This window comes from Sus scrofa, chromosome 15 (genome assembly GCF_054392235.1).
Source record: "Sus scrofa isolate SSC_HxYL_T2T_F1_AM1 chromosome 15, Sscrofa_HxYL_maternal_Yorkshire_Landrace_v2.0, whole genome shotgun sequence".
In the NCBI taxonomy this organism is placed as follows: domain Eukaryota; kingdom Metazoa; phylum Chordata; class Mammalia; order Artiodactyla; family Suidae; genus Sus; species Sus scrofa.
In genome coordinates this window covers 90,725,736-90,753,431 of record NC_139397.1, presented here as the reverse complement: position 1 = coordinate 90,753,431, position 27,696 = coordinate 90,725,736, and the positions used below count along the sequence as shown (strand labels likewise).

General features: G+C 41.8%; 1 protein-coding gene across 19 annotated transcripts in view; it reads right to left on the bottom strand.

Moving 5' to 3' along the window:
* The window catches only part of MYO3B (myosin IIIB), a 453,696-nt gene that overhangs the window by 363,947 nt on the left and 62,053 nt on the right, over window positions 1–27,696 (bottom strand). For 14 of the 19 annotated variants that reach the window (XR_014829526.1, XR_014829527.1, XR_014829528.1 and 11 more), the window contains 4 exons: window positions 25,676–25,780; window positions 25,335–25,434; window positions 22,035–22,111; window positions 267–412 (listed from right to left, as the gene is read on the bottom strand). Coding sequence is in view for 15 of the 19 variants with exons in the window: in XM_084999438.1 (XP_084855564.1) it covers window positions 267–412; window positions 22,035–22,111; window positions 25,335–25,434; window positions 25,676–25,780 (428 nt within the window). In the remaining 4 variants the exon portion in view is untranslated. The remainder of the gene's footprint in view (window positions 1–266; window positions 413–22,034; window positions 22,112–25,334; window positions 25,435–25,675; window positions 25,781–27,696) is intronic. The other 5 variants (XR_014829525.1, XM_084999449.1, XM_084999450.1 and 2 more) reach the window with 2 other exon arrangements.

Sequence of the window (27,696 nt, the reverse complement as noted above, 5' to 3'; positions counted from 1 at the left end):
ACCAAAAAATGAACATCTCAGAAAAACTGGAGCATTGAAAATATGCAATTGTTACCACATAGTTATTTTTGGGATATGTTATCTTTCAGGAACACCCTCTTCCCACTACTTTCCACCCACCTCTTTCTCTCCCACCCTCCTCCCCCCAAATTCATTTTACAATCAGGCTTTCACAGGTTTGGAGAAAAATTGTTTACTATTCATTATCCTTAACAAGCCTCTTTCACAAAGAACTAATGAGCCAAGAGCGCCATCCTGTGTCCTACCTTGGAATCTTAAAGAGCGTTTTCACAGGATGCATGTCAAAGAGGGGAGGGTCTCCATCCCCCAGTTCAATAGCTGTGATCCCCAAGGACCAGACGTCACAGCGAGCGTCATAGGAAGAATCATACTGCTGCTCACAAGCAATGACCTATCAGGCAAAAGCAGAACACAACACATCAAGCCCACTGACACCTCAGAGGCCTGAAAAGGCCCTTGGGCAATCTTAGCCCCTTTCTCAGTTCCCCTGGCTACTCAGATATTGAATCCCAATAATAATAAGATGTTCATTTTCTAGGCCTTATTTGTATGATTGGTTTATCATCTGATATGTTCATTAACTTTAAAAAATATATCAGTTCAGTTCAATAAGCAGGCACTGAACCCTCCAGGTACCAAGAACTGTGCAAGGGGAGGCACAAGAGCACACAGCTCACTGCACCCACCCTGACGTCCTTTAAGGAAAGGCTTTGCCTGCAACCTCTGTCTCATTACCAGCTGTGGAATTCAACCGCGAGGAACAACTGTTCTTGAAGATGCTTGTATCCTGCACAAAGTCCCCAGGCTGCTGACAATTGGGCAGAAAGATGTTGGAAGACATGTGGATAACTTAAAATAGGAAGCACTCCCTTCCACATTCTTTCTCCAAGGAAATCTGCCCCCTCTTCAAACCCCAACAACTGGTCTGAGTTCCAGCAGATGCTGCCACTTCAGTTACTAGCAGACTGGGTACAAGATCAGGACAACCAAAAAATGCCTGGACTTGTCACTGGTTTAAAAAGTATGGAACCTTGTGGGGAAATCTTTTTCTATCAACTTTTTGTGTCAGACAAGAAAAGCCCCTCCACTTAGATTCTAGTGGCTCTCAAAATGGGGTTGGGAGAATGAGGAGGTGGACCAGAGGATGTGGAGGGGGTGGGTACCAAAGGCCCCTATTTGACCTACAATCTTCCTCCTTGACCAAGACTGATCCATGGACATGGGCAAGTTGGAGACTTCTAGAATCTAATGATGTATTGGTCAAAACAGCCCATGAGGTAGACAAACAGGATCACTGGAGACCAGAGCAGAGCCTAAGTGATGGGCCTGCACGGCCTCTTGGGCCATCAGAAGGTCTTTGACTTTGACTCTGAGATGGGCCAACTGGCTGTTGGAGGTCAAGGAGTGCCTGAGCTGGCATAGTTGTTAACAGCAACTGACTACTGTGCTGAGGATGCATTAATATGGAACATGAGTAGAAGAAGCAAAACCAGTTTAAAATGCTACTACAGGAATCCAAACTAAAGACAGTGATAAATAACAACCAGATTCTGATTATGTAATTTTGAAGGTAAAGCCAACTGGATTCGGTGAATGGAATTTTTTTTTTTTTTTTTTTTTTGCTTTTCTGCTTTTTTTGCTTTTTTTGCTTTTTTATGGCCATACCCACAGCATATGATAGTTCCCAGGCTAGGAATCAAATCGGAGCTACAGCTGCTAGCCTACACCACAACCACAGCAACACCAGACCTGAGCCGCATCTGCAACCTATACCACAGCTCACGGCAACGCCGGATCTTTAACCCACTGAGCGAGGCCAGGGATCAAACCTGCAACCTCATGGTTCCTAGTTGGATTCATTTCCGCTGCGCCATAACAGGAGCTCCCACCTGAATGGAACTTAAAAAGAAAGAGGAACTGAAGACAAGTCCAGTGTTTTTGACCTGGATGATTCCAGAATGGAACTGGTATTTAATGAAATGGGAAAGACAGAAGGAAAAGCAGGTCTGGGTTGAACAGCAGGAGCTCCATTTGGGATATATTAAGTGTGAGATGAATGGGAGACTTCCAAATGGAAAAGTTACATTTTAGCTGGGTAAGGCTCATATTGGACTTCTGACCTACAGAATAAACAAATATATGTGTGATATTATAATATCAGTGACGGAAAACTAACACACCTGCTCTCTGCCAGGCCCAGTTAACTGGTCTCACGATGCCAGGTGAATGTACCTGCCCTCTTGCCTGAGACCTGGTGCTCTTGCTCCCATGACTGCCCTCTATGCTTCTTTCCTGGTTTCTGAACTGAGGAACTTTTTCCATGTACCTGCATCCTGGGCCTGATCCTAGCTCCATCTTCTGAATAGACTATCCTGCCACAGAATATCCTGTTAAATTTTAACATGTTATTTTCAAACATACCTTTGAATGCAAGTACAAATAATTCCAATTCCAGAAGCAGAGGCCATTTCATTGCCCCCGAAGACCTCACTTTCATCACCTCGGTGATGTGAATCAGGTGAGAAACTAAGTTATTTTAAAAGAGCTCCAGAGAAGGCTATTCGACACCTTTCCTTTCAGAAATGACATTTCCAAATGTGTGAGACAAACATAATTTTAGACCTATCAATCAGCAAACAGTTCACTATTGTTATACATTCTTGTGAGGGAAGGAGAAATAGGACTAGCCTGCCGCAACAAGGGCTATGGCCAATTGAAATTTAAAGTGAACCTATAATAAATTAAATGACAAACCATGACAACCATAAATGTCCTAGGACAGTATGTATTAGCATGTCCAATAAAGGTTATGGGCTCCCAAACCTTGGGATATTAGAGGAAGACCAATGCAGCTTAATAAGCAAGACAATGCAAAAAAAGTGTCCAGAGCCCATAGCCCACGACTTTGAGGAAGAAAGTCACATCAACTTCTAGACATCTTGGATGGGACACAGAAGGCAATTCCAAGAGCCTGTCCAAATGTGGGAATGGAGATATCCTATCGTTTCTCAAGTGCTGTCATAAAATATTCAAAATGTTTATCTAGTTTCCACTTCTCTTTACAGATGGACACTATCTTCAGCTCAGTCTGATTAATAGAAGAGTATCCTTTGGCCAAATTCCCCTCCCCGAACTTAGCTTATAATGCGACAAAGGAATTATTTAAGCTTAGCCTTCTAAAGAAGTTTATAGAACACTTCTCTAGTAAAAGAACTCACAAATAATTATGGAGAACCTATGAGCCAGGCGTGGTAGGAGGCCCTAGGGAGAGAAGGCCAAGTGCACACTCATAACCATTCTGTGAGGTAACTGCGGTTATCACCTTCTGTAGGTGTGGAAACTGAGGCAAAGCACAGCTACATAGGTTTCCCAGTGCCTAGAGCTAGTCATGGTCAAGGCCAGAATGTGAACCCAGGTAGAGGAGAGACAGGTAAATGAATCATCACAATAAAGGAATAAAGGAAAGATAAAGGAACCCTAAATAATAAAGTACTCAAGGAATGGTTAAATTACCAGCCTCTATGCTCATACTTTGCCTAAACCAACCACATTTTTTGAGTTTTTTGTCACCTAAACTCCATCTTCTCAGAAGGAGTCTCTTTTTCTCTCTCTCTTTACTGGGTACCGCATGTGACGGGATTCAAAGTAGAATTTCTAGGAGGCTACATCCCAACTGAAGGTCAGTGCATCCTGGAATTGGATTCTCTATCAATCCAACATCAAAGTCTGCAACTATTTCCTTAGGAAGGAAAGTAATTTCATTCTCCTTGGCTCAGCATTCTGCTTGTCTCCAGGTAAAATAAAGCTGAGTTAAGAGTGCTCAGAGGGTTGATGGGTCTTGCCCCAGGAGAACATAACCCCTCAAAGAGCTTTCTGAATCAGCGGGTACCGTGCTCCACTGAGAAAAGGAGAGGGCAAAGGCAAGTAAGTGCCCTGCCCTGGGGCCAGGTTTCCCGGGTTCTGTAAGTCCTATCAAAGGCGTGCAGAGAGATACGTGTAGACAGCATTTACACAGGCCCAGGACCCCCAGCACCTCATCCTCTCCCACGCCTCCATCCAACCTCTACTGCCACCAGGAAACATGCCCAAGGCAAGGGTATACACTCCTTTAAAGCCTCAAGCCTTTGTTTCAATCACAGGTGTATAAATGATGGCGGTGGCAATGGAATAGGGAGAACGGTGTGAGAGAGAGTTCAAGGAGAGACTTGTGGGACCCAGGAGGCTAAGGAAAGGGACACACCAGGGACGACTGACATCATGACCCTGGGCAACCAAAAGAATGATGGTGCCACTTACAAAACAGGGACGTCAGGAAGGAGACGTCAGTTTGGTTGGCAGTATAAGAAGTTCAAACCGGGTCTAAGCTCTACCCTGAACCATGCTCTCAGGACCTCACTTTGTTTTCACATGAGAGGCAATAAGAAAAACATAATTCTATCAGAATCAGAATATACTGAAGGGTAAGAATAAAACAGTGATGTACTTTATATTACAGTTAAATATTATCTTAAATCTCAGAACTCTGTAGATTTTAATCTTCCTATTGTTCTTTGCCAACACAACCAGTCAGTCTGTGGTTTCAATACACAGTTAAGAAGTACCAGGAGCAGAAACCAGGTTGTATACCATGGACTTTGACAAACTGGTGTATTTCTCTTAATCCGGTGTTGTGAATAGTAAATCTGCTAAATGAATGTCACTTTTACAAAGAATTCTCCAAAGTTGAACTTAAAGTCCCACAGCAAGTTGAGGTTCATATAAAGAGGATATGCCTTCTGGAATGTTCCATGAGACATGTATATAGACCTTTATAAAACATTTAGTGCACCAGGCAAAGGTTAAGAGAGCATAGCACTAAATTACTCAAAACAGAGATAGAGTCCTAGTGCAGTATTTGTCAGTGGCCTATTGCCTGCAAGATTAAAATATTGTCTTACTGAGTCTCAGTGAGTTTCTGGATGTATAAATCCTTACATACTTCTGCATAGCCACCTTTAACGATCCTGACTCTTTGGCATGATAGCAGTGAATGTTTATACTGTTTCTGAGTTTTCATGAGTAGTCTTATCCACTTGGTGTTAATCTATCACTAACCTCATTCATTCTTCTATGTTCTAAAGGGACCCCTAAAGTAAACAGAAGTAGCCAGGATGAAGATTATGTTTTATCTTTCTTTCTTCCCCATCCACATCAATTTGTGGCACTCATCAGAGAAGCTGTGTTGAAAAACCTTTGGATTGGAATCAGAAAATCTGAACTCCGTTATTTACCAGCTGGGTCCTTTTGAACAAGTCCCCCGAAAATTTCAAGGAGCTGAGCTTTCTTTAGTTAGAAGAACCTCGCTTTCTAGACATATTAAAATGGGAAGATGGGAATGGATAATCTCTACTATCCCTTCCAGTTCTAATATTCTATGACTTTATGATTCCAAGTAAGTGACTTGGAGATGGTATCTCCAAATACCATGAGAGGCTAACCTCTCCCTGCAAATTAGCTTGTGAACAGCACAATATTCTGGGATGCGAACTGGATGGCTAGAACCCTGAGGGGATTTTTATTGCCAATATTTTGTAGCAGGTCTTAAGGTCTATGAAAAGATGCTGGTGGCTGTGATAATGCCTCCGTTAAGGAAGATGAGCTTCAACCACAGAGCAATTGTTTGCATGCTGGTTAATGGAGCATGGCCACATTCCTACCTTGAAATGCAAACTTAGAGCTTTTCTGATACAGTTAGACTGCACTGCTGCTTATTTTAGGAAGAAGAAAGACACTAATGCTCAGATTACTGGCAATATCTGTGCACTAACAGTGCTTCTATCAACGCTCAATGCCAAGAGCTATTTTATCCAGAGGTGGGGGCTGGAGCCTCCCAAATGTCAGTCATTACCACTTTGGCTGCCAAACGCTTCTTTCTGGAGGAAGTGAGGACAAGAAGTAAGTTTTCACTATAGTTTATCTCTACCGGTCTTTGTAGCAAAGGGTAGTAGTAGTTAACTTTCTTTGTTAGGGAAGTTCTCATTAAGCCTTCTTCGAACTAATGAGTTCCAAAGTTCCAGACTCTAAATCTGCCCCAGTCACTCCTTCCTCCCTCTCCTAAAGGAGTTTATAGGGTGCAACTGCACCCACAATTTGATAACACAACTGCTTTGACACATATCGTCTCTTTCTCCATCCTTGCGCATGGTCTGCTGAGTTCTGCTGAGAAGGCTGGCCCTTTCCCTCAGCCATGAGCTGGAGAAAGACAACTGTGAAAAGCTCTTGGACTGTGAAAAGATTTACAACTCTGGCTGGTACAAGAAAATCCCAGAGCCAGGCATCTTCATTTTGGTTTTGCCACCCCGTCCCTGGATAACCTTAGCAAATTATTTAATCTCCCTGCACCTCTTCTTCCTCATGGGCCTTGTCTGAAGCACTGCTTTACGTAAGTTAAACAGCTTTTTCTGTGGCACCAAAATGTTTGTAGTCATTATCATTGGGTCATTGGTAATATCTATTTTATGTACTTCTTTAAACCTTGGTGAATTTTCTAAAATGTCTTCAGAGAACATAAATTATTTCTATAACAAAAAAGAGCGAATACTGTCTGCTTTTTTGTTTGTTTGGTCTTGAAATGTAAATAAATATTGGAAAGTTTGCCTTAAACTTCAAGGGTGTGTTTGCTTCCTTGGGGGTATTTATTGGCTATGGGAATTCCTCACCAGCAACTTGACAGGTTAAAGGTGGTGTCATGTTTGTAAAACTGGTGTCCCATGGGTTAAAGAAAAATTAGAGAAATTCTCTTCTCAACTACATTCTTTTCCATTGTAAGTACAAGGCCAGGGGTAGTACTTTCACACTTTTAGGCCACCATGATCCCATGAAATGCCCCATGAGTGCAGTTTCCTTTCAGCCCTAGAGTAGGGCTGTTCCCAAGACTGGGGTGAGATCCTCCCACCATCTCCTACAGAAAGACTTGGGCTGGAGTTCCCATCGTGGAGCGGCAGAAACGAATCCAACTAGGAACCATGAGGTTGTGGGTTTGAGCCCTGGTCTCCAGCATTGCCATGGGCTTTGGTGTAGGCCGCAGATGCAGCTTAGATCCTGCATTGCTGTGGCTTTGGCATAGGTTGGCAGCTGTAGCTCCGATTCAACCCCTAGCCTGGGAACCTCCATATGCCACTGGTACAGCCCTAAAAACCAAAAAAAGCAGACACACACACACACACACACACACGCACAAAAAGACTTGGGTTATAAGAACCTGGGGGAATAGTCTCTCCTCATCTCCAAGTCTTCATTATCTGTAAAGAACATCTGTATTAGACTGGATGTAAAGAGGATAAAAAATAGTCAATGTGTGAGCTCCTGCATTCAGAAAACCTAGATTTTTTCCAACCTATTTAACTTAAACCATTTATCAAATGATATATCAAAGAGCTGCTGGGCTGAAATCTCTTTCAAAAATGTGATTTTTAACCAATACTTTCAAGCAAATAATATTATAGTAAGCACCATCTACCATAAGGAAAAATATGTTTTGCTCTCATAAAAAATGATTTACCAAACCAAAAAAATGTTATTCAGACAATTTCATTTTTCCACTAATATTTTAAAATGTGATTAAGAATGCAATTAGGTTTGCTTTATATGTTCCAATTTCTCATGTTACTAGACTTGATCCTGTGATCCAAAATCATAACCAAAGGTCAAGATTAAAATTTCACTCAAGTACACAGGCCAAATGCTTTTATCTCAAGAGCTAAATTCAGCTTAAAAAGAGACAAGGCAAACAGACCTAACACTATTAATCCTTGGCTGACCTTGAGCCCCAAAATACAGTCAATAGACTGGCAAATAAGATAGGCTGAGAGGCTGGAAGGCAAATAGGATTCCTAATTTAGCTTACATAATTCACACAGCATAATTAATAAATGCTATTGATCATAACGATTTCTAAAATAGAATGTCTCTGGAATTGTAAATTGCAGTTATAAATACTGCAGTGGAAAATACTATTCACAGTTTTATGTACAAACATCTTAAACTGTTACAAGCTGAGATACTGAAAAAAACCCATGAAATCTTTTCCCTTGAATGAAATACAACTTTGAGGGAGAATATACTTGTGATTTGAGGTTTTTTGCAAAGGGGATGTGGACTAGAAGAACTAGAATTGATGGGATTTTTTTATTGCTGTTCTTGTTCATTCATAAAACCCAAGGCTTGAATCTACATCTTGCATACTGAGAAACTGCCAGAAATAATTTAAATTATATTGTTCTTAGGAAATTCAGGAAGGTCTCTAATTAAAATATGATATCCTACAAGTCTTGTCTCAGGATCACAATACTTAGCTTATGCCTTCAGAAAAATAAAACTAGGTTCAAATTAAAAAACACGTAGAGGGAGGTCCCGTCATGGCTCAGCGATTAACGAACATGACTAGTATCCATGAGGATGTGAGTTCGATCCCTAACCTCACTCAGTGGGTTAAGGATCTGGTGTTGCCGTGAGCTGCAGGATAAGTCGCAGACAAGGCTGGGATCTGGCATTACTGTGGCTGTGGCGTAGGCCTGCAGCTACAGCTCCAATTCAACCCCTAGCCTGGGCACCTCCATATACCACAGGTGCAGCCCTAAAAAAGACCAAAAAAAATTTTTTAAATAAAAAACCTGTAGATGATTCTTATACAACACCACTTCACTTCCCAGCATGGCTAGTGGAGGGCAGAGGGGGACTTGTTCTGGGTTCGAGGCCAGCTCACAGCACTGATTTTTGCACTTAGATTCCCCCAAAGCCCCGGGAAGGTATCCCTTACACTTAATGTTATGGTAAGTCCTATTCTCAAACTCAGGACCAATGTCACAGAACTCCCTTGTGAAAGGTAAGTTGCTGACTCCAATTTTTATGTGTCCTTAGTATGCAAAGGCTCCAAAAGAACACATCTTCCTGGAGAGCCAGGATAATCCCACTGCCCTCCCTGCTCCTGCAGCTTTCGCACATCAGAGATGGATGCTGGAAGGGACCTTAGGATTCATCAAGTCAAACCCCTCGTTTCATAAGGAGGAAGCTGGGGGAGAGCTGATGTGTCCAGAGCCACCAGTTGGTCTGCAACCAAACCAGGAGCAAATGCCATGGTTCCTCCATGAGTGGGGCATCTCCTGGGAAGTCTTATGACACAGAGAATGCTGGGCCATTCCGGAGAGCTTTTTCATGTCCCGTATGCACAGCCACAGTAACTTCCATACTCTGAGATGCAAACACACCCTCCATTTAAGCAGGTGGAGTTCCCCCCACCTCTCCCCTCCCCTGTCTGCTCACTTTCCCCTCACTTCCTTGTGGCCCCCTTCCTTTGCCAGCTAGGGCTCCAATTCTACCAGAGATCAGTTAAAGAAAGAATGAGTTCGCATTCTACAATTCAGTTCAGTTTACAGCTGGTTAGGTGCCAGAGGCCAGCTCTGGCAGCCAGGGAGTGTACACTTTTTCCCGATAGGAGAGGGACACGGTGTCGGCAAATGTACATACGGAGACAGCCTCTTTGTCCCTTCTTTCAGGGAGCTGGACTGCTCAAATTTTATTAGCATAAGCGGTTGATTATATAGACAGTTTTTTACTACAGATTACATCATAGTGTTAAAAGTACATTGGTTAACTATTAGGCTTTGTTTTTTGATCACATGGTATAGTAGCAATACATCACATTTTAAAATCTTCAACTTAACTAAATTTAGTGAGTACGATTCAAGGACAAACAGGTGTAGCATATCTGTGGGAAAGAGGAGACTCAGCACAAACCATCTCATGGCCAGCCAATTTCCACAAGCTGAAGAGGTTACAGACACAAAAATCTGGCATTTACAAATCTTGTTTTTAGACTAATGTATATCTTCAAGCGTTATGGCAGGAAGACAGTTTAAGGAAATATAAATCAACTTAATTAGCTACCACTTAGAAGCTTCTAAAATCAAGGACAAAACTCACAGCTGGGTTTCTTTTGATCAAGAATAATATATGACTAACTTCTATAAACCTCATTAAAATCCTAACTCTAAAGTTTACTGTAACTAGTTAGTAGATAAACACTATATATTAATTAAGTTGGATATGAATAGGGAAAAGTCCTTCAGGATGAAATTTTTATTATATTATTGTTGTAACTTTGTTAAATCACAAATCACCACAGGAAACTAAGAATAGAAAATAAGAATAATATGCAAATAATCAGGAAAGACTGAGGAAAACTGAATAACAAATAAAACAACAGGAAAGACTAGGTCACCCGAGAATTCCATGCAGACATGGAAATTGTTTTCCCAGGAAAGTCCCAATTCTTCCCCATCAACATCAAAATGAGAGCTGTGTAACCTGAGGCCTGCCCTCAGCTTGCACCGTGCAGGCAGGCTTTCATCCTGACCAGAAGCCCACCTTAGGCTTGTACGTTCAGGTGAGCTCCCTTCCTTGGTTAGGAAGCTGCTTTCAGGTTTGTTTGTTTTTTTTTTTGCCATCAGGCAAGGTCCTTGTTTTGAGTCCCTGCATTTTCTCAGCTCCTGGCAGTTAGGGCAGGTATTATCACCCCAGGTGAGGAAACAGATTCAGAAGAGTTAAAAAACTTTTCCAAAGTCATATAGCTAGAAGGAACAGAGCTGGAGCATAAACCAAGCCCACAAATAAGAAACTAACTGTGGCGGGGGCGGGGGGTGTGTGTCTTTCTCCTTCGCAATACCTGTGAAAAACAGGAAGGGAAGCAAATCAGACAAAATATCTGAATGCTCCCACATGGACATAACCCTCTCTCCACAAGGAGTCTCTGGATTCTGTCCTCTCCCAGGCTGACATCACTGTGCCAACCAGGATACCCTTGAAAACATCACACACTCCTACCAAAGAGTGATTTCCTTCAACTTTCTAAAATTAAACGAAATGTGGGAAAACCTAGGCCCTAATAGAGTACCAAAAACACTAGTCTGCCCACCCCTACCTACTCCTGCTTCACCCCCTAAGGCTCCTCTGGGACCCTTTTCTAATGCTGACTATCCACCCATTGACCCCCACTTTTGCTCCCTTGTAACAGCTCAGGAACCATTGAGCAGAGGAGCCAATGCAGTGTTCAGCCGAGCCATGAACTCCCTTTCCCTCTTGTGGGGTCAAGCCCCTATGCCCTGGGCAGGGCAGTGCAGGGGTGACCAGAGTGTAGTCAGCAGGTAATTTAGGGCTCAGGACTCAGGAAGAGCAGAAGCTTCCTCCGACATGTTTTTGGCAAACACTCCCGCCCCTGCAAGAACAGTTCTTCTCTTTGGTGGATGAAGACAGGAAAAGAGCAGGTGCTCTGACCTTTCTGTCTTCCCAGAGAGGGGTGGGAGGACAGCCTGGAAAGTTCCAATGCTCACAAAGGCTATTAGCACTAAGCAGAGAGCAGGGTGGGGCGGGAGCAGTGGAGGATTGAGGCCTCTGCTCTGGGGCTCATGTACTTTTGCACATCTGGAAGCTGAACCCTCAGATGGGGGCCTATACTTAGACCTACCAGGAGGAGGGTAATGACATGTCACCACCACCTCCAGGGCCAACCCCCCACCTCCACATTGACAGATGACATATGACTCAACTTCCCCGAAGGCTCCAGCTGAGAGGGGAGCTCCAGCAGAAGCTGAGGGTGAAAGCTGGGGCTGCACCAGTCACCTTGGCCTGCCCTGGGCCCCTCCCCCACCAGAGTCCCAACTGCCCAGATTGTGTTTCTGGCTCTTGAAGACAAGACTACTCTGGTGAACACAGGCAGGGTCAGTCCCAGAACAAGAAGAGAGTGAATTCCTATTTCTTTTTTTTTTTTTTTTTTTTTTTTTGGTCTTTTTGCCATTTCTTGGGCTGCTCCCGCAGCATATGGAGGTTCCCAGGCTAGGGGTCTAATTGGAGCTGTAGCCACCGGCCTACACCAGAGCCACAGCAACGTGGGATCCGAGCCACGTCTGCAACCTACACCACAGCTCATGGCAACGCCAGATCCTTAACCCACTGAGCAAGGCCAGGGACCGAACCCGCAACCTCATGGTTCCTAGTAGGATTCGTCAACCCCTGTGCCACCACGGGAACGCCAGAATTCCTATTTCTTAGAAGCTGACACAGGCATCTGGAGGGAACCCATGAACACAAATGGCTACAGAATCTCAGCAATGAATGTCTTAAGGGAAGACACACACATCTCTGGGCCAAGGATCCAAGGTTCTCAACTTCTTACTTGAACCTCCTGAGTAACCAAAGCTTGCATTCCTCACAGTGAAGTGACTGGCGGATGGGGTCCCAAGAATCCCCAGCCTTTGAAAACAGAGTCAGGTAAAATGAGATCCTACAACTTGCACCATTGCCTTCACCTCACCCTGATGGAGAGCTTGGAGAGATTCCGCCTTCATGATCCGAGGAATACCAGACGCCCAGAATGTGAGAGCTGGACAAGGCTTTCCTCCCAAACTGTAAATGTTCTCTGGAACACAGAGGGACCTCAGAAGCAGAGACTCCCCAGGCCAGTCTCCTTCCAGTTGAGAACAGGTCAGGGATGGTGGGGCTCAGCCAATAGGCGCTGCCATGTGTTAATGCACTCACTACGCTAGGTACCACACCAAACACTTTCCATACATCATCTCACCATCTCCTCTGAAGCCGGTTTTCCCCCCTTCTCATTTTTCTTACTTCTTTTAACTTCTTCCATCTCACTCATCAGAGATATTCAGTAATTTGCCTGAGGTCCCTGGTTAGGTGCATAAGCCGGTACCTATGATTTGCTCCTTAGGTCTAACTCCAAAATCTGTACTCTTATCTTTTCTACCAAAACTGAAGCCATATCAAAATAATTGAACCATGATGGCTCTTTTTAAAAATAAGCAGCAGGGTTATAACTAAAAATCCAAACCTCCTAAATTCCATTCTGAAGAACTTTGTTATTTTATGTTTCTAACTCCTTCCCTTGGGTTTCTGGATCATGCTGAAATATTCCATTTTCCTCAACATATTAGGAAGTATAATCCTTACCTAAAACAATGTTTAAATTGAAAAAAAGATTTTCATTTGTCTGGTACACTGGTCGTCACAATTAAACAGTTTGCTTTAGTACAGAGGGAGGGGGTTGGCAGTAAACACCTCGGTTAAAATCCTGGTGGCATCGCCTAACCACTTGTCCAAGGCCAAGGGCAATACTTTGTGAAACTGATTTACTTTCTCTAAAACACTGGATAGTAATTGCAGTGACTTTATAGGGTTGCTGTGAGGATTATAAACGAATTAATTCACACAAAGCATTAGTGCCTGGCACATAGTGAGCACTCAGTAAATGCCATTAACTCTTACTTGGGTACAAAACCCATTAGCTAGTGCTTAAGGAACAAAATAGTAGTAATGACAATAACAGTATTTCAGTTCTGTAGTGTCTTATGGCTTTCTCTGCCCTTCAACACAAAATATCTCATTTGTCATCTCTAGTCCTGGCAGTGCCAAAGGAAATAGCATTATTGTATCATTTAGCTAGGAAGGGCATAATTAATAGAGGCAAGAATGGTTGCAAAAAGCCTGTGATATTTCTGCATTGGTATAAGCTAGTTGTTATGGCAACCGTCCCCTGTCACCGACCCTTTGCTAGGCAGAGAGAGATCTATTTTTTGGAGCCGTCACAGCACATCTGTGTCTCTGCTCAGCTGATTAGCTCTTGTTTGCAACAACTAGCAGATGGAAGTAAAAAGGGAAAAAAAATTTCTGAAAAGAAGCAAATGTTTATTTTATCCACATGTCTGCTTCCTAATACAGAAACAGACCTTTGGCTGTTTTAGGAAGATTCCAAGTAAACTGGATTCTTAATATACGGGCTGCTTCTGTCATTGGTGGGATGGCAAAATGTAGTCAACCTATAAATTACAGGTGATAGATTATTCATGTATTTCTCTTAAAATTCTGAGTCTCACACCCCAATCTCAGAGTGTTCTTCCACCACCCTGCCATCTCTGCCTTGTTGTAGGAGCTGGCTCAGCACACACTTTCCACACTGAGTATCCCATGCGAACACACAAGGAGAAGAATACAAGGCCAGTGGGCTAGGAAAACTGAAATCTGGGTCCAAGTCTGCTCTGAACTAGCATGAGGAGTATCATCCCCTTCCTTAGTTTCTCCATCTGTAAAATGGAACTTGGATTTCTACACTCTCTGAAAAGCCAAACGGCTCTTTACCTACCTAGATGTGTGAATCTGTGCACAATACCTCCTACACATCTTTGAGCCTCATTTTTCTCAGTGATAAAATAAAGAAATTAATATCTACTATAGAGAGCTGTTGTGAGAATGATATAGTGTTTTAAAAAAGCACTCATCCCAGTCCCTGGTGCATTAGCGGGTCCTAAGTAAGTGAAAGCTTCCTTCCCACTGTACACTTGCTTAGCAGGTGCAAGATTCAAACTATCTGACAGTCAGCTGCCTCATGGCACTGGAGCTAGTCCTTGAAGTCCCTGCTCACCAGACATTATCCCGTGTAGTTTCTGGATCATTGGGAGATCTGGGTGTCCCAGAAAAAGAGACAGGCACCCCTGGAGACCAAGAAGCACTCAAGGGGCTCCAGATGGCAGCCACTTATCATAGAACAGAAGTATTTCAATATTTTAACAAGCAGCATGATCACACCAGCAGATACCAGCTAACTGTATGGTATTACTTTAACAGTCCACAAATATCTTTCGCAAGAACAACAATGATTGACAACTTTTCTTAGGTTTCGGTCATTTCCAACCTTTCAGTTTAGTTCACTATGTATGATGGTGAGAAAGGTAGATTAAAGATCAACCTTAATCCCCTTCCATCATCATAAATAAAGATAAATTAGGCTTGCATCCCTTTTTGCTATCAATCAGGATATTACCTGGCATGTGTATGATGCAAATACTAGCTGAGCAATACCAATAGTGACACTGGGCAAGGGTTGTATTGGAAGTGCCTTAGTTCAGGGATTCTAGTCACTGTTGCCCATATACCCATCCAGAGTCCCTGGGCACTCAGCCTAGCAGGGCTCTGGACTCCTTATCTATAAAATCAATGCCATCATGCTTAATTGGCATCCTTACAAGCACTACACACTTAAAAAACAATACTTGTAAAAGTTCTATGCATATGTGGGATACTCTTATTCATACTATTTATTAGAAGTAATTGTGCCAAAGCAACCCCAAGGAATAAAAACCAAGCAGGAGGTGTAACTCTCCCAGACTTCAGACAATATTATAAAGCTACAGTAATCAAGACAGTGTGGTACTGGTGCAAAAACAGACATACAGATCCATGGAACAGAATACAGAACCCAGAAATAAACCCAAACACCTACAGTCAATTAATCTTTGACAAAAGAGGCAAGAATATAAAGTGGGAAAAAGGCAGTCTCTTAAGCAAGTGGTGCTGGGAAAACTGGACAGCTACATGTAAATCATTGAAACTAGAACATGCCCTCACACCACATATAAAAATAAACTCAAAATGGCTTAAAGGCATAAAAAACTAAATCAATGGGACCTAATCAAACTTAAAAGCTTTTGTACAGAAAAGGAAACAAAACAAAACAAAACAAAAAAAAGAGGAACCTACAGAATGGGAGAAAATAGTTTCAAATGATGCAACTGACAAGGGCCTAATCTCCAAAATATACAAACAACTCATACAACTCAAACAAAAACAAAAAACAAAAAACCCAATTGAAAAATGGGAAGAATTCCTAAATAGACATTTGTCCAAAGAAGACATACAGATGGCCAGCAGGCACATGAAAAAAATGCTCAACAATAACTATCAGAGAAATGCAAATCAAAACTATAATGAGGTACCACCTCACACTGGTCAGAATGCCATCATTAATAAGTCCACAAATAACAAACTGGAGAGCGTGTGGAGAAAAGGGAACACTTCTACACTGTTTGGAAGGTAAACTGGTACAACCACTATGGAAAACAGTATGGAGGTACCACAGAAAACTAAATATAGAACTACCATATGATCTAGCAATCCCACTCTTGGGCGTCTATCCAGACAAAATTTCATTGAAAAAGATGCATGTACCCCTATCTTCATTGCAGCACTATTCACAATAGCCAAGACAAACAACCTAAATGACCATTGACAAATGAATAGATTAAGAAGATGTGGTACATATACACAATGGAATACTACTCAGCCATTAAAAAGAACAAAATAATGCCATTTGAAGCAATGGAATGGAACTAGAGATTCTCATATTAAGTCAGAAAGAGACAAACACCATATGCTATCACTTATATCTGGCATCTAATATATGGCATGAAAGAACCTATCTACAGAAAAGAAACAAACTCATGGACACGGAGAACAGAGTTGTTGCCAGTGGGGTGGGGGAGGGAGTGGAATGGACTGGGAGTTTGGGGTTAATAGATGCAAACTATAGCATTTGGAGTAGATAAGCAACGAGATCCTGCTGTATAGCACAGGGAAATAGATCTAGTTACTTGTGATCAAACACAATGAAAGATAATGTGAAAAAAAAGAGTGTATGTATATATGGGTCATTTTGCTGTACAGCAGAAATTGACAGAACATTGTAAATCAATTATAATTTTAAAAAAAGAAAAACATAGGGTGAGGCAACAGCTATATCCAGCCTCAAACAATACAATCTCCTCACTGCAGTGGGAGTGTCCCAGTCTGAACCACACCAGTGTCTGGTCCTCTCTGTCCTGATCACATGCACTGTACAGCTGGCAGGGTGAGCCCCTGGCCCTCTGAGGTTGAAAGAATTCAATTTCACTCTTGTAAAATCAAACAGAAGAGGGCCACCCCAGAGCTGTTATCTATGAACAGAATCACAGTTAAATGTTTCATTTGTGTGTTTTTTCCCCTCCCTTTATACCTACCCCCACCTTTTGAAAAATAAGTAACTGAATAAAAAATAAAAGTAAGTGTCCCTGAAAAAAAAAAAAAAAGTAATTGGCTGTCAGGAGACAGTGAAGGAGAAAAGAGGCAATAAACATGGGTAATGGAAACACTGTGTTAAAAATTGTTACTAGGCTACAAGCCAACATCACAGGCAGGGAGGAAGACCAGAGGCTTAAGGTAAACAGAAGACTGAGAAAAGTGACCTGGGCCAAACATGCCAGGAGATCATCAAGAAATGCTTGGCCAGAAAACAGGTAGAACAGCACAAGATTCTCAAAGCCCAATTGAGAAGGCAGTTCCAGAAGAACATATGGCACATTGTAGGACATCCAGAAAGAACCGTTTCTGCCTCAAACACCTCAGGATGAGAGAGAGCTGTGTGTGTGTGTGTCTGTCTGTCTGTCTGTCTGTAAAGTGCACGTGCACAAAGCTGAACTCTCTAAGCTAGCACTTGTGACATGCAGACCTGTAAGTTCCAAATAACTGGCTGATTGCCTTGGTAACTTGAGTTATTTACACAGAGGAAGGGTGCAACATATTTGAGGAGTTGTTATAGTTGAACTGCATCCTGCAAAAAAAAAAAAAAAAAAAAAAAAAAAACATGCTCAAGTGCTAACCTCCAGGACCTCAGAATGTGAACGTATTTGGAAACAGGGTCATAGCAGATGTAATAAATTAAGATGAGGTCATACTGGAGTAGGGTGGGCCCCTAATCCAATATGAATGACAGATGTCCTTATAAGATGATGACCATACGAAGCCAGAGACCACAAGGCAGATATTAGAGATACACCACTGCAAGCCAACAATTGCCAGCAAACCGACAGGAGCTAGAAAGAGGGGAGAAGGATCCTAGAGACTTCAAAGGGAGCATGCCCTGCTGACACCTTGATTTTGGACTTCAAGCCTCCAGAACTGTGAAATTATAAATTTCTGTTGTTTTAAGCCATCCAGTTTGAGCTACTTTGTATGGCAGCCCTAGGAAACTAGTTTGGAGTGAATACAGTTTTGACCCAGCTTCTTGGCTGGCCAAGAAGAGCCCCAAGGCAGTAAAGGGGGCCGGGGCTTGGGGGGAGGACTCTGTTCAATTATACCTGGGCACTCTCATGGGTGGCTGCTGGAATGCTGGAGCCACTAAGACTCCTCAGATACTCGCAGGCGATGTTACTATAATGGCCCCCAGGTCTGTCCCTAACAACGAAGCCACGCAACTTGCAGTAGTCACAGCCTGGCAAATCCAAGGACCTGGGTCTTCCATGGCTTTACTGAGCTGCCGAATCATCAAACTCTGGAAACAGCTACCTCTGCACTCACAGGAGGAACTTCATGTCCTATAGTTTATGTCATTTTCCTCAGAGTAATCTGTTAAACACAGTTTCTACGTTGAGCATTTTTCTTTCCCCCTTCAAATAATCTCTGGGTTACAGTATGCTACTGACATACTCACTTTGTAAAAAAAAAAAAAAACTGTACTAATCTTGACTTTGAGATTAACTCTACTACCAGACCAGCCAATATTTCCCCAGTAGCATTGTTTCAAAGAAGAATTTTTCTCCTCCTACATTGCTGAGTTGATACTGCTTTTACCCAGTGGCTTTCAACTTTCCTAGTGTCCAAACAAGATGGCAAGAGGAAAAAAAGTGGGGAGTGTTGCTAATACAATCATCAGTTCATGCCGCAGCTTCAAGCTGTCCCAGCAAACTGTGCAGTTGAACCATGCATCAGCATTTGAATGTCTGGTCACATTCCATTAACTATCTGGTTTGTAGCATAGCTTGTTTTTTTTGTTTGTTTGTTTGTTTTGTTTTGTTTTAGCTAATTCTGACATAGATTAGTTCGGGGTTGCTTTAGATTATTGGCATTTCTCTTTTTTTTTTACATATAATGACTTTTATTTTTTTCCATTATAGCTGGTTTACAGTGGTAGCATAGCCTATTTAAATTAAATATTGTGGTTACTCAAGCTGGTGACATAAAAAGGGAAATAAAAATGGGGAAAAAATAATTTGGTTCAATTTCTCAAAAATAAAATAGGATCAGTGATCTTTCAGCTGTGTTTTCAAGATAAAAGTAGTGGTGGCCAACAAAGTTTTTATTCCACTGACATCAGCCTTGCATGCATTGCTGTCATATGTAGGCTAAGTATCACTTATTCACAAAAGCAGAAGTGAAAGCATATTGAGATCAATATACTATTGCAGGCCACTGTATAAAAACAATGTCCATGTGAACCCTTCCTGATTAGGACTCCTCTTGACCCAAAGCCTTACTTAGTGGGAAGAATACAAACATTTGTTGACCTGAACTGACAAATGGAAGATGGTTCCTGTGGACATTCTTAGAGAGGATTATGGAGCAAAAGCATGCTTTGTGGGAAAGAGCAATTCTCCATTTGGAAAATAAAAATGTGAATACTGGGTAGGCCGGAATCCCAAGAACGGCAGCATGGGTCCCAAAGCGTCTTGGATTAAGCCCACATCCTGAGAGAATCTCCAGGGTCTTCGCAGAGCTATCGTGCACTTGCTCGCAAAAGGTCTCTGCACCACAATCTGCCTACTCCTCAACTTACCCATTACAGCAGGCGGGATGTGACATTAGCTTTCCCCTGATGGGAAGTGAATCAGTTCCAGGCAATCTAGAAGCTCACCATGGACCACTAAACTGCCCCTAATAGAAACACTCCACATATTTTCTTCAAACCAGCTGACACCGAAAAGTCACAAACACCTCATAAGAAATGTACAAAGTCAAGGGCATGTTTCTCTTATTTGTATTTTGTGGTTCTGAGAACATCAACTTGCTGTAGACTGGAATGGAAACACCATCTTCTGAGTTATAACACCCTACACATGAGTTCAGTGACCTCGGTTATGCTTCCCTTTAATAATAAATTAATCAAAATCTACAGAGAAATTTGCAAATACCAACAGTTGTAAAGCCCTCCTCAAACTACCCTCCAAATTCATCTTCTCCTTTGATTTCTTACTGATGTATTCATTCATCCAGCCGATGCTTACTGAGCACCTACTTTGTACCAAGCATGATACTGAGCACTGAGCATCTCCAGTCCCTGCCAGCACTGAGAATCCAGCTGGGAGACTTGATGGCCAACAATACAATAGTCATGGTTTGCTAATGGAGGGTGTGGAGGCTGCAGTGGAAATTTAGGGAAAAGAGTTTGAGTGTTGGCCAAGGCTTAGGGAAGCTTTCCCAGGGGAGTTGCATTTGAGTCGAGACTTAAAGATTGAGGGAAAATATTACAGAGTTGTGAGGGCTAGCTTGATGATGTAACAGCATATGGAACAGTTTAAAGGAATGATAAATAAAGATGGATTTGGAGAATTACCTGTTGTTCACTACAGTTAAAGCATTAAAAACAAGTAAACTGGGGAAAAGTAACCTGAGATGAGGCTGGACAGTAGAGAGGCTGGAATCTAAGGGCTTTGTCCCCCATCCAAAGGAGTCCTGACTTTGTCCTGCAGTGTTTCTCAAAGTGGGGTTCATGAGGTCCCCATGAAAATTTTTTTTGACTTTTTAGGGCTGCACCAGCTGCATATGGAGGTTCTCAGGCTGGGGTCAAATCGGAGCTACAGCTACAGGCTTATACCACAGCTCACAGCAATGCTGGATCCTTAACCCACTGAGTGAGGCCAGGGGTCGAATCTGCATCCTCATGGATGTTAGCAGATTCATCTCCGCTGACCCACAACAGGAACTCCTTCTATGAAAATTTTAATGGTTTTTGTTTCAATAATTTTATTACTAATAATAAAATGGGATAAGCCATGGTTAAAACATATTCCAGATCATCTGGATGAATATTTGTCACATAATTTCAGTGCCCATATTTATGTTTATTATTAAGCTGGCACCAAGCCAACATAGAAGTACCAGTTAGAGGCCAAAGGAGACGCTGTTTGAACAAAGAGAAAAGTGGTCGGAGAACTAGGTCTCCACATGTTACCTGGTAGTAAGGGTAACAAAACAACTCAAAATAATCCATGCTTTCATGCTCTGACACATATTCACACTGCAAAGGACAACTGAGTTTCACAAAACAATGTTGTTGGTCTCATTAACTTAAAGCTGCTAACATGAACATTGCTGGCTTTGCAGTTTTTTCATAAGACATGTTTTTCCCTTTGGGTTTTATAGTTCCATAAATACAAATGACAAGGAGTACATATCTAGTTTCATAGTTTTAAAAATCATTTTAAGAAACATTTAACATTTAAGTAAACACTGGACTCTGCAGGGGTTTTCTTTTTCTCTAAAATGAGTCTGTCCATTACCTGAGTATAACAGAGAGAGCCACAGACGACGGAAGAAATTTGAACATACGGGTGAGGGCCAATTACTGTGTTAGGAAACCATAGAGGAAGGAGAGCGTGGGGACAGAATGGAGATGGAAAGACCTCTAAGGAGATGACAGCCTGAGTTTTCTTATTAAAGGAGTCCATTTGCTTACTCCCAGATCACTGCTCTCACGCACAGGCAGGAATACTATGGAATTAAGTGCTGACCTGACAAGCAAAGCTCTACCTGTGTTTCAGGGAACGCAGTATTTAGGCCAAAGATTCCCCAAACATCTACAAGCATCACCTCACAGAGGATTCTGTGATGATGCCAGAACTAAATTAGGACCAAGACCCAGGTTTTATTCGAGAGCCAAAAAAGTACACAAGAGAAGTTGCTATGTATCTGGTAACAAAAACACAATCAGGACCAGGACCTATAGCTCTGTGGGCCAGCTGGAGCTGAAATCTGTCTCTTCACCAAGCCATGTGTCACTGGGGATGGATCTGTCCAGGGAAGGTGACTTTTTCTAATTTACACTTGGAAAGCCAGGACCCTTGGAGAGGGCTGCATCTCCTGGAGGGGGTGCTTTTTTCTAACTGCATGAAGGTATCCTCTAGGTTGGCTGTGACTTAACCCCACTTTGGGGAGATTACTTTTGGGAGTATCATCCTCACTCACCAAACCAGAACGCTCACAGATCAATGAGGAGAAAAGATTTTCTTCTGCCTGAGAGTTTTGTGAAGAATATGTCTTTCCCCTAAAAACTCCCAGTACCAAGACATTCGACAAATATTAAAGAAGAGGTGCTCATTGCTTACCTCAGGGGCCATCCAGAAAGGGGTTCCAACAGAGGTGTTTCTCCGTAGACGTGTACTGGTGAGCTGAGCTGAGACACCTGCAAGAAAAGAGTGTCATAGTTCAGTAAGGAGCAGGGGAAGATTCTAGGCCAGTGGCTGGCAAAATATTTTCGTAAAGGTTCGGAAAGTAAATATTTTAGGATTTGTAATCTAAAGCTCTGTCACAACTACTCAACTCTGCCATTGTAGTGCAAAAGCAGCAGAGACAACACAGAAACAAATGACTGTGGCTGTGTTTCCATAAAAATGTATGGATGTGTATAATCTTCATGTGACATAAAATATTCTTCTTTTGATTTCCTTCCCCCAACCATTTAAAAATTACACTTCAAAATATAAAAACCATTCTTAGCTCACAGGCTGTACACAAACAGGAGGCAGGTCAGGTTCAGCTCACAGGCTGTAGTTTGTGATCTGCTGGGTAGGAGCATTTATCACTCTATCTAAATAACTAGATTTTTTTTTTCCCTAAGGAATATTTCTATCCTTACTACTGCAAAATAGGAATCACAAAAAAACATCGAGAACTAGGATCAATCCAAAATATCTTCCAACTATATTTCCAAAATATTTCAGGTGATAGCTTTCTTAAAACGGTGCTTCATTTTATGGAAGAAGAAAATTGGTGTGTATTATCTATAATAGAGCATCAATATAGATAGAAAAGGTTTTCAGTGCCTTAGTTTACCTAGAGGCCTGGGAACTTGTCAAGAAAAATATATTTGTCGAATGGAAAAAGAAATCAACTAATAATATTATCATCTAGGGCTCAATGTTGAGGACCTGAATTTTAATGTAATTCCAAAGAACTCTTAGTCTTTAGCAGGCTCCCTTCTTGACGCCACAAGGGATGGAAAGGTACACTGGATTAGGAGTCAGAAGACCCTTCTCCCATCCCAATTATACCTTTTCTGAATTGTATGACCTCTAGCAGACAACCTCACCCTGAGCCTCAGTTTTTTCATCTTCCAACTGGAAATAATGCTACTCATCATACCTAATACAACCATTCTTCTTAGACAAATATCATATGATATCACTTATATATGGAACCTAAAATACAACAGAAATAAACTTATCTGTGAAACAGATCCACAGATACAGAGAACAGACTTGGAGTTGCCAAAGGGGAAGCGGGTGGGGAAGGGATGGATTGGGAGTTTGAGATTAGCAGATGAGAACTATTACATACAGACTGGATAGACAACAAAGGCCTACATATAGGACAGGGAACTACACTTAATATCCTGTGATAAACCACAGTGGAAAAGAATATGAAAAAGAATATGTATACAAAAAACTGAATCATTTTGCTGTCTACCAGAAACTAACCCAACATTGTAATTCAACTATACTTCAATAAAGTAATTTTTTGAAGAAAATTGTTTTTAAATACCAAGTGAGAGAACAAATGTGAAAATGATTTATAAATTGTAAAGTATTTTACAGACATAAGGTATTATTTTATATCAAGCAGAAATCTAATGCAGCCTTAAAAGAATGACAAGGACTGCTACCAATGCTGTTGATGTTGAGAACTAGAAACCTGGATATGTATGCTTATCAGCAAAGAACACCAGGCACAGATCTGCCAAGCACCCATAGGCTGGGTTGTTTTGGCGGGGAGGGGTAGTTATTGTGCTAACCACATGCATTCTTTATTTTTTATTAGGAAGCCAAGGAAGGCTCGTTAAACTCTACTGGCCATGGATAATTTCCTATTTTTCCAAACCCTCCACTACACTTTTGGTTAAAAAAAAGAAAAATCTATACCTTGCTGGGTTTTGGGGGGTTTTTTTGGGGAGAGGGGGGTTGCTTTTTTTTAGGGCCGCACCCGCAGCATATGGAGTTTCCCAGGCTAGGGGTCTAATTTGGAACTGCTGTTGCTGGCCTACGCCACAGCCACAACAATGCCAGATCCAAGCCAAGTCTGCAACCTACACCACAGCTCACGGCAACGCTAGATCCTTAACCCACTGAGTGAGGCTAGGGTTCAAACCTGCAACCTCATGGTTCCTAGTCGGATTTGTTTCCACTGCGCCACGACAGGAACTCCACTTTGTTGTTTTTAATACCTAGAAATTTCCTTCACAGCAACCACAAGTTCTGGAACCTTCTACAGGAAAGATGAAGAGCCTTTACCCTCGTGCTAAAATCACAAAGCTGGTAAGTGCATAAATCAGTTTTAATCCTGTCATCCTTCTAGCTCTTTCCCTCACAACACACTGACTGCTCCAGGTCTGTGTGGAAAATATATCTCCAATGTTATGCATAGAGCATACTCCGTAGAGTTATACCACTTCTTACATAGAAAAGGAGCTCAAGACTTGAACATAGGGCCCCTCTGCTATTTTTCTTTGCTTTTTAGTAAATAGACCAATATACTTAGTATAACTCCATTTATTGTTGAGTGATTTCTTCTGAGCAAGTGATTTGCTGATACGTTTTAACATGGAATTCAACAAAACAATGCATATTCAAAATCAATCTTTTTTCCTACAAGGCTAACATTGATAAAGGACATTTTAAAAAGTGCTCTGTGAATGTTTTCTCATTATTTATAGCAACCATGTTGAAATACTAACTGCTGTGGAACTCATTGAGAAGATTAAACCATTCGATAAACTGAAAAAGGAAAACGAAATGGCGTGGTTTGTGGGTGTCAATACAAGAGGGCTGCGAGGGGCTGTTTAATAGTCCTCTGGCCTTAGGTGATACCGCTCTGTGTTTCTTCTCACACTTCCATTTCCTGTTAGTGTTTCCCCGTTCAACCAGCCTCACATGTGGCAGCAATAATCACAATTTAAAGGGATGTGAGCTTCCAGACCCAAAGGCCTCTTTTACCTTCTGCTCACTGGGAATAAGTCTGCCTAAGGCTAGAGAAAGCCATTTGAAAGACCAGACTGCTTCCTCTTTTCATATGCAAAAGAAGAACAGACAAAAAATGTAAATTATAGACAACTGCCCTAAGATGTGAAATCCTTACCAGAAAACCCAAGTTTTGTCATCGAATTCTTCTTTTGAAACACTTTTATGGTCTGTCTTTAATCAAATTCCTTCTAAAGCTGAAAATAGATGAACAAACAGCATCTCCTAGGGCGATCCATCTGGTGAACACCCCCACTCTCCAGCCTGCATGTGACTGGAAAGGCCCTCAGCCTATGGCGTAGAAGAGAGGCCCCAGTCTTCTGAGATTGCGATAAATTGTTGCCTCTGGCTAAACCGTACACAGCGAGAAAACAAATGACAAGCAGTCATTACCAAAATCAACGAGCTTAACTCCTCCTTCTGTTGTCAGAAGAATGTTATTCCCCTTGACATCACGGTGGATGATTCGATTATTGTGCAAATGCTGAAGGCCCTGCATGGCGTCCCACCACCACCACCAAACAGCAGAAGAGAGAAAGGGAAAGTTTGCATGGTTATTTTTAAACAAATACCCTACTATTAAAATCAAATCAACGTCCACATTTGGCTACACCTCCCTGCTATTACACACCTTGCATATTATAGAGCAAGGCTATTTTCCTCATTGATATGCAATAGGGATCCAACCAATGACACACTGCCCCCCGTGTCCTTAGTTTGATGGATGGTCTTACCAAGAGGGCCCCATATAAGATGTATGAAATCACAGCTTCGTCCAACCGCTGGCCGCACCTGAGTAGACCCTTGACAAGTTCAGTGACTGAGCCCCCATTACACAACTGCAAGAATACACATAAAAAGAAAAGAAAAAGATGTTAAGATTACTGACCCCAAGCAGCAAATTTGCAAATCACAAAACTTTGTATTTCCATGACACAGTCAAATCTAGTTCTGCGTGAGTGTTTATTTACTCAAGGTGATGATTTGAGTCAGAGTGCATGTCCAAAAAGTTGCTTCTTTTTAATTGCCAAGTGAAATATAAGAACACAAGTCTGAGTTCCTGTCGTGGCTCAGTGATTACGGAATCTGACTAGTATCCATGAGGACTGGGTTCAATCCCTGGCCTTCCTCAGTGGGTTAAGAATCTGGTGTTGCCATGAGCTGTGGTGTATGTTGCAGACATGACTCAGATCCTGCATTGCCATGGCTGTGGCTTAGACCAGCAGATGTAGCTCTGATTAGACCCATGGCCTGGGAACCTCCATATGCTGTGGGTGTAGTCCTAAAAAGACAAAAAAAAAAAAAAAAAAAAAAAAAAAGCACAAGTCATTATTTGCAAATTCAAAAGAGAAAGCATACAAGTAATCACGGTGACTGACTGGATATTTTTCATTTTACATGAATATTTTGTGTTAAAAAACCAAATACGCATTTTTGAAGAAAAGACCTCAAATGCCTCTGGATACTTGGGAGGGAACCAATTTTATTTTAAAACTTCCTGTCTCCAGTGCTGGCACTGCAGGCATCAGAAGCCCTACCAGCAGCTCTTTTTAGAGTTGCCATTGCATGTTAAATGTATGGGGTGGAGTTGCATCACATGTGCATTTACCCTTTTCATATTCAACTTTAGGACCTCAGGAACCTTGTGCTTTTTTTCCCTGTAACTAAAAGCACTATAAAATTATACCTTTCATATTTGTTCTTCGTTATATAATATCCTGAGATGTGAGAGTACATAAACCAGGCATACTATACTTTCACAGCAACTTAAGGGTTTGCAAGGTAATTTTGACTAACTGCAGGAAGCAATGTGCAGGTTTGGGTTTGCTACATGCCGTTTTAAACCAAGGGTTCTTTAGTGTTTTGAGCAGGGCATATAAATACCTTGAAATTGTAGGCAGCCTGTTGTATATGTATTTTGCATTTGTCTGCTGATAAAATCCAGAACTTTTGTCAGATTCTCAGACCCATCCTGGTCCTTATAAAAGTTAAGACCCTGCTTTAGAGACCTAGGTTTCCTCCCGGCATTTCATCTCCAATTTGGGAAAGAGTTAACTAGTGAACAGTGGGTGGGCCCCCTGGGTTGCTACTGCTAGAGTCAACTGGCTTTTTTTGTAAGCAAGGAAATCTGAGGGAGCACAGATTAGCACTTTTCCTAAATGGAGACACTCTATCAAGATAATAATACGCTGGAATCTATTAGACGCTGATTAGGGACATCTGCAAGGTTTTAATAAATGGTGAGATGTTTTGTTTGATGGATGCACTGTTCCTTGCTGGAGATGTGGCAGATACCTTCTACACACAGTAACAATCAAGATAATCTGGAATTGAATCTGCCTGTATTTTTACCATTTAAGTTGCTCATAAACAACAGTATTCAACCAAAAAGTGAATATAGAATTAGGAATCTTTAAAAGTAGGATTAAATTACTCTCTCTCAGGAATGATTTAGGAGGGAACCAAGAACAATTCAATGCTCTGAAGGTTATAACGGTCCCCGAGTCTGGGATTATATATCTGCTTCTCTACCAATGTCGGGTGTAACTTGTAACTCAACACCAATCATTCTCATGGCTCTAACATTCAATACCAGAGTAATGTCTTTCAAAGGATTCCACATTCTTTTTTTATTTTGTTGCTGTTGTTGTTTTTAGGGCCACACCCACAGCATACAGAAATTTCCAAGCCAGGGGTCAAATCAGAGCTATAGCTGCCGGCCTACACCACAGCCAGAGCAATGCAGGATCCCAGC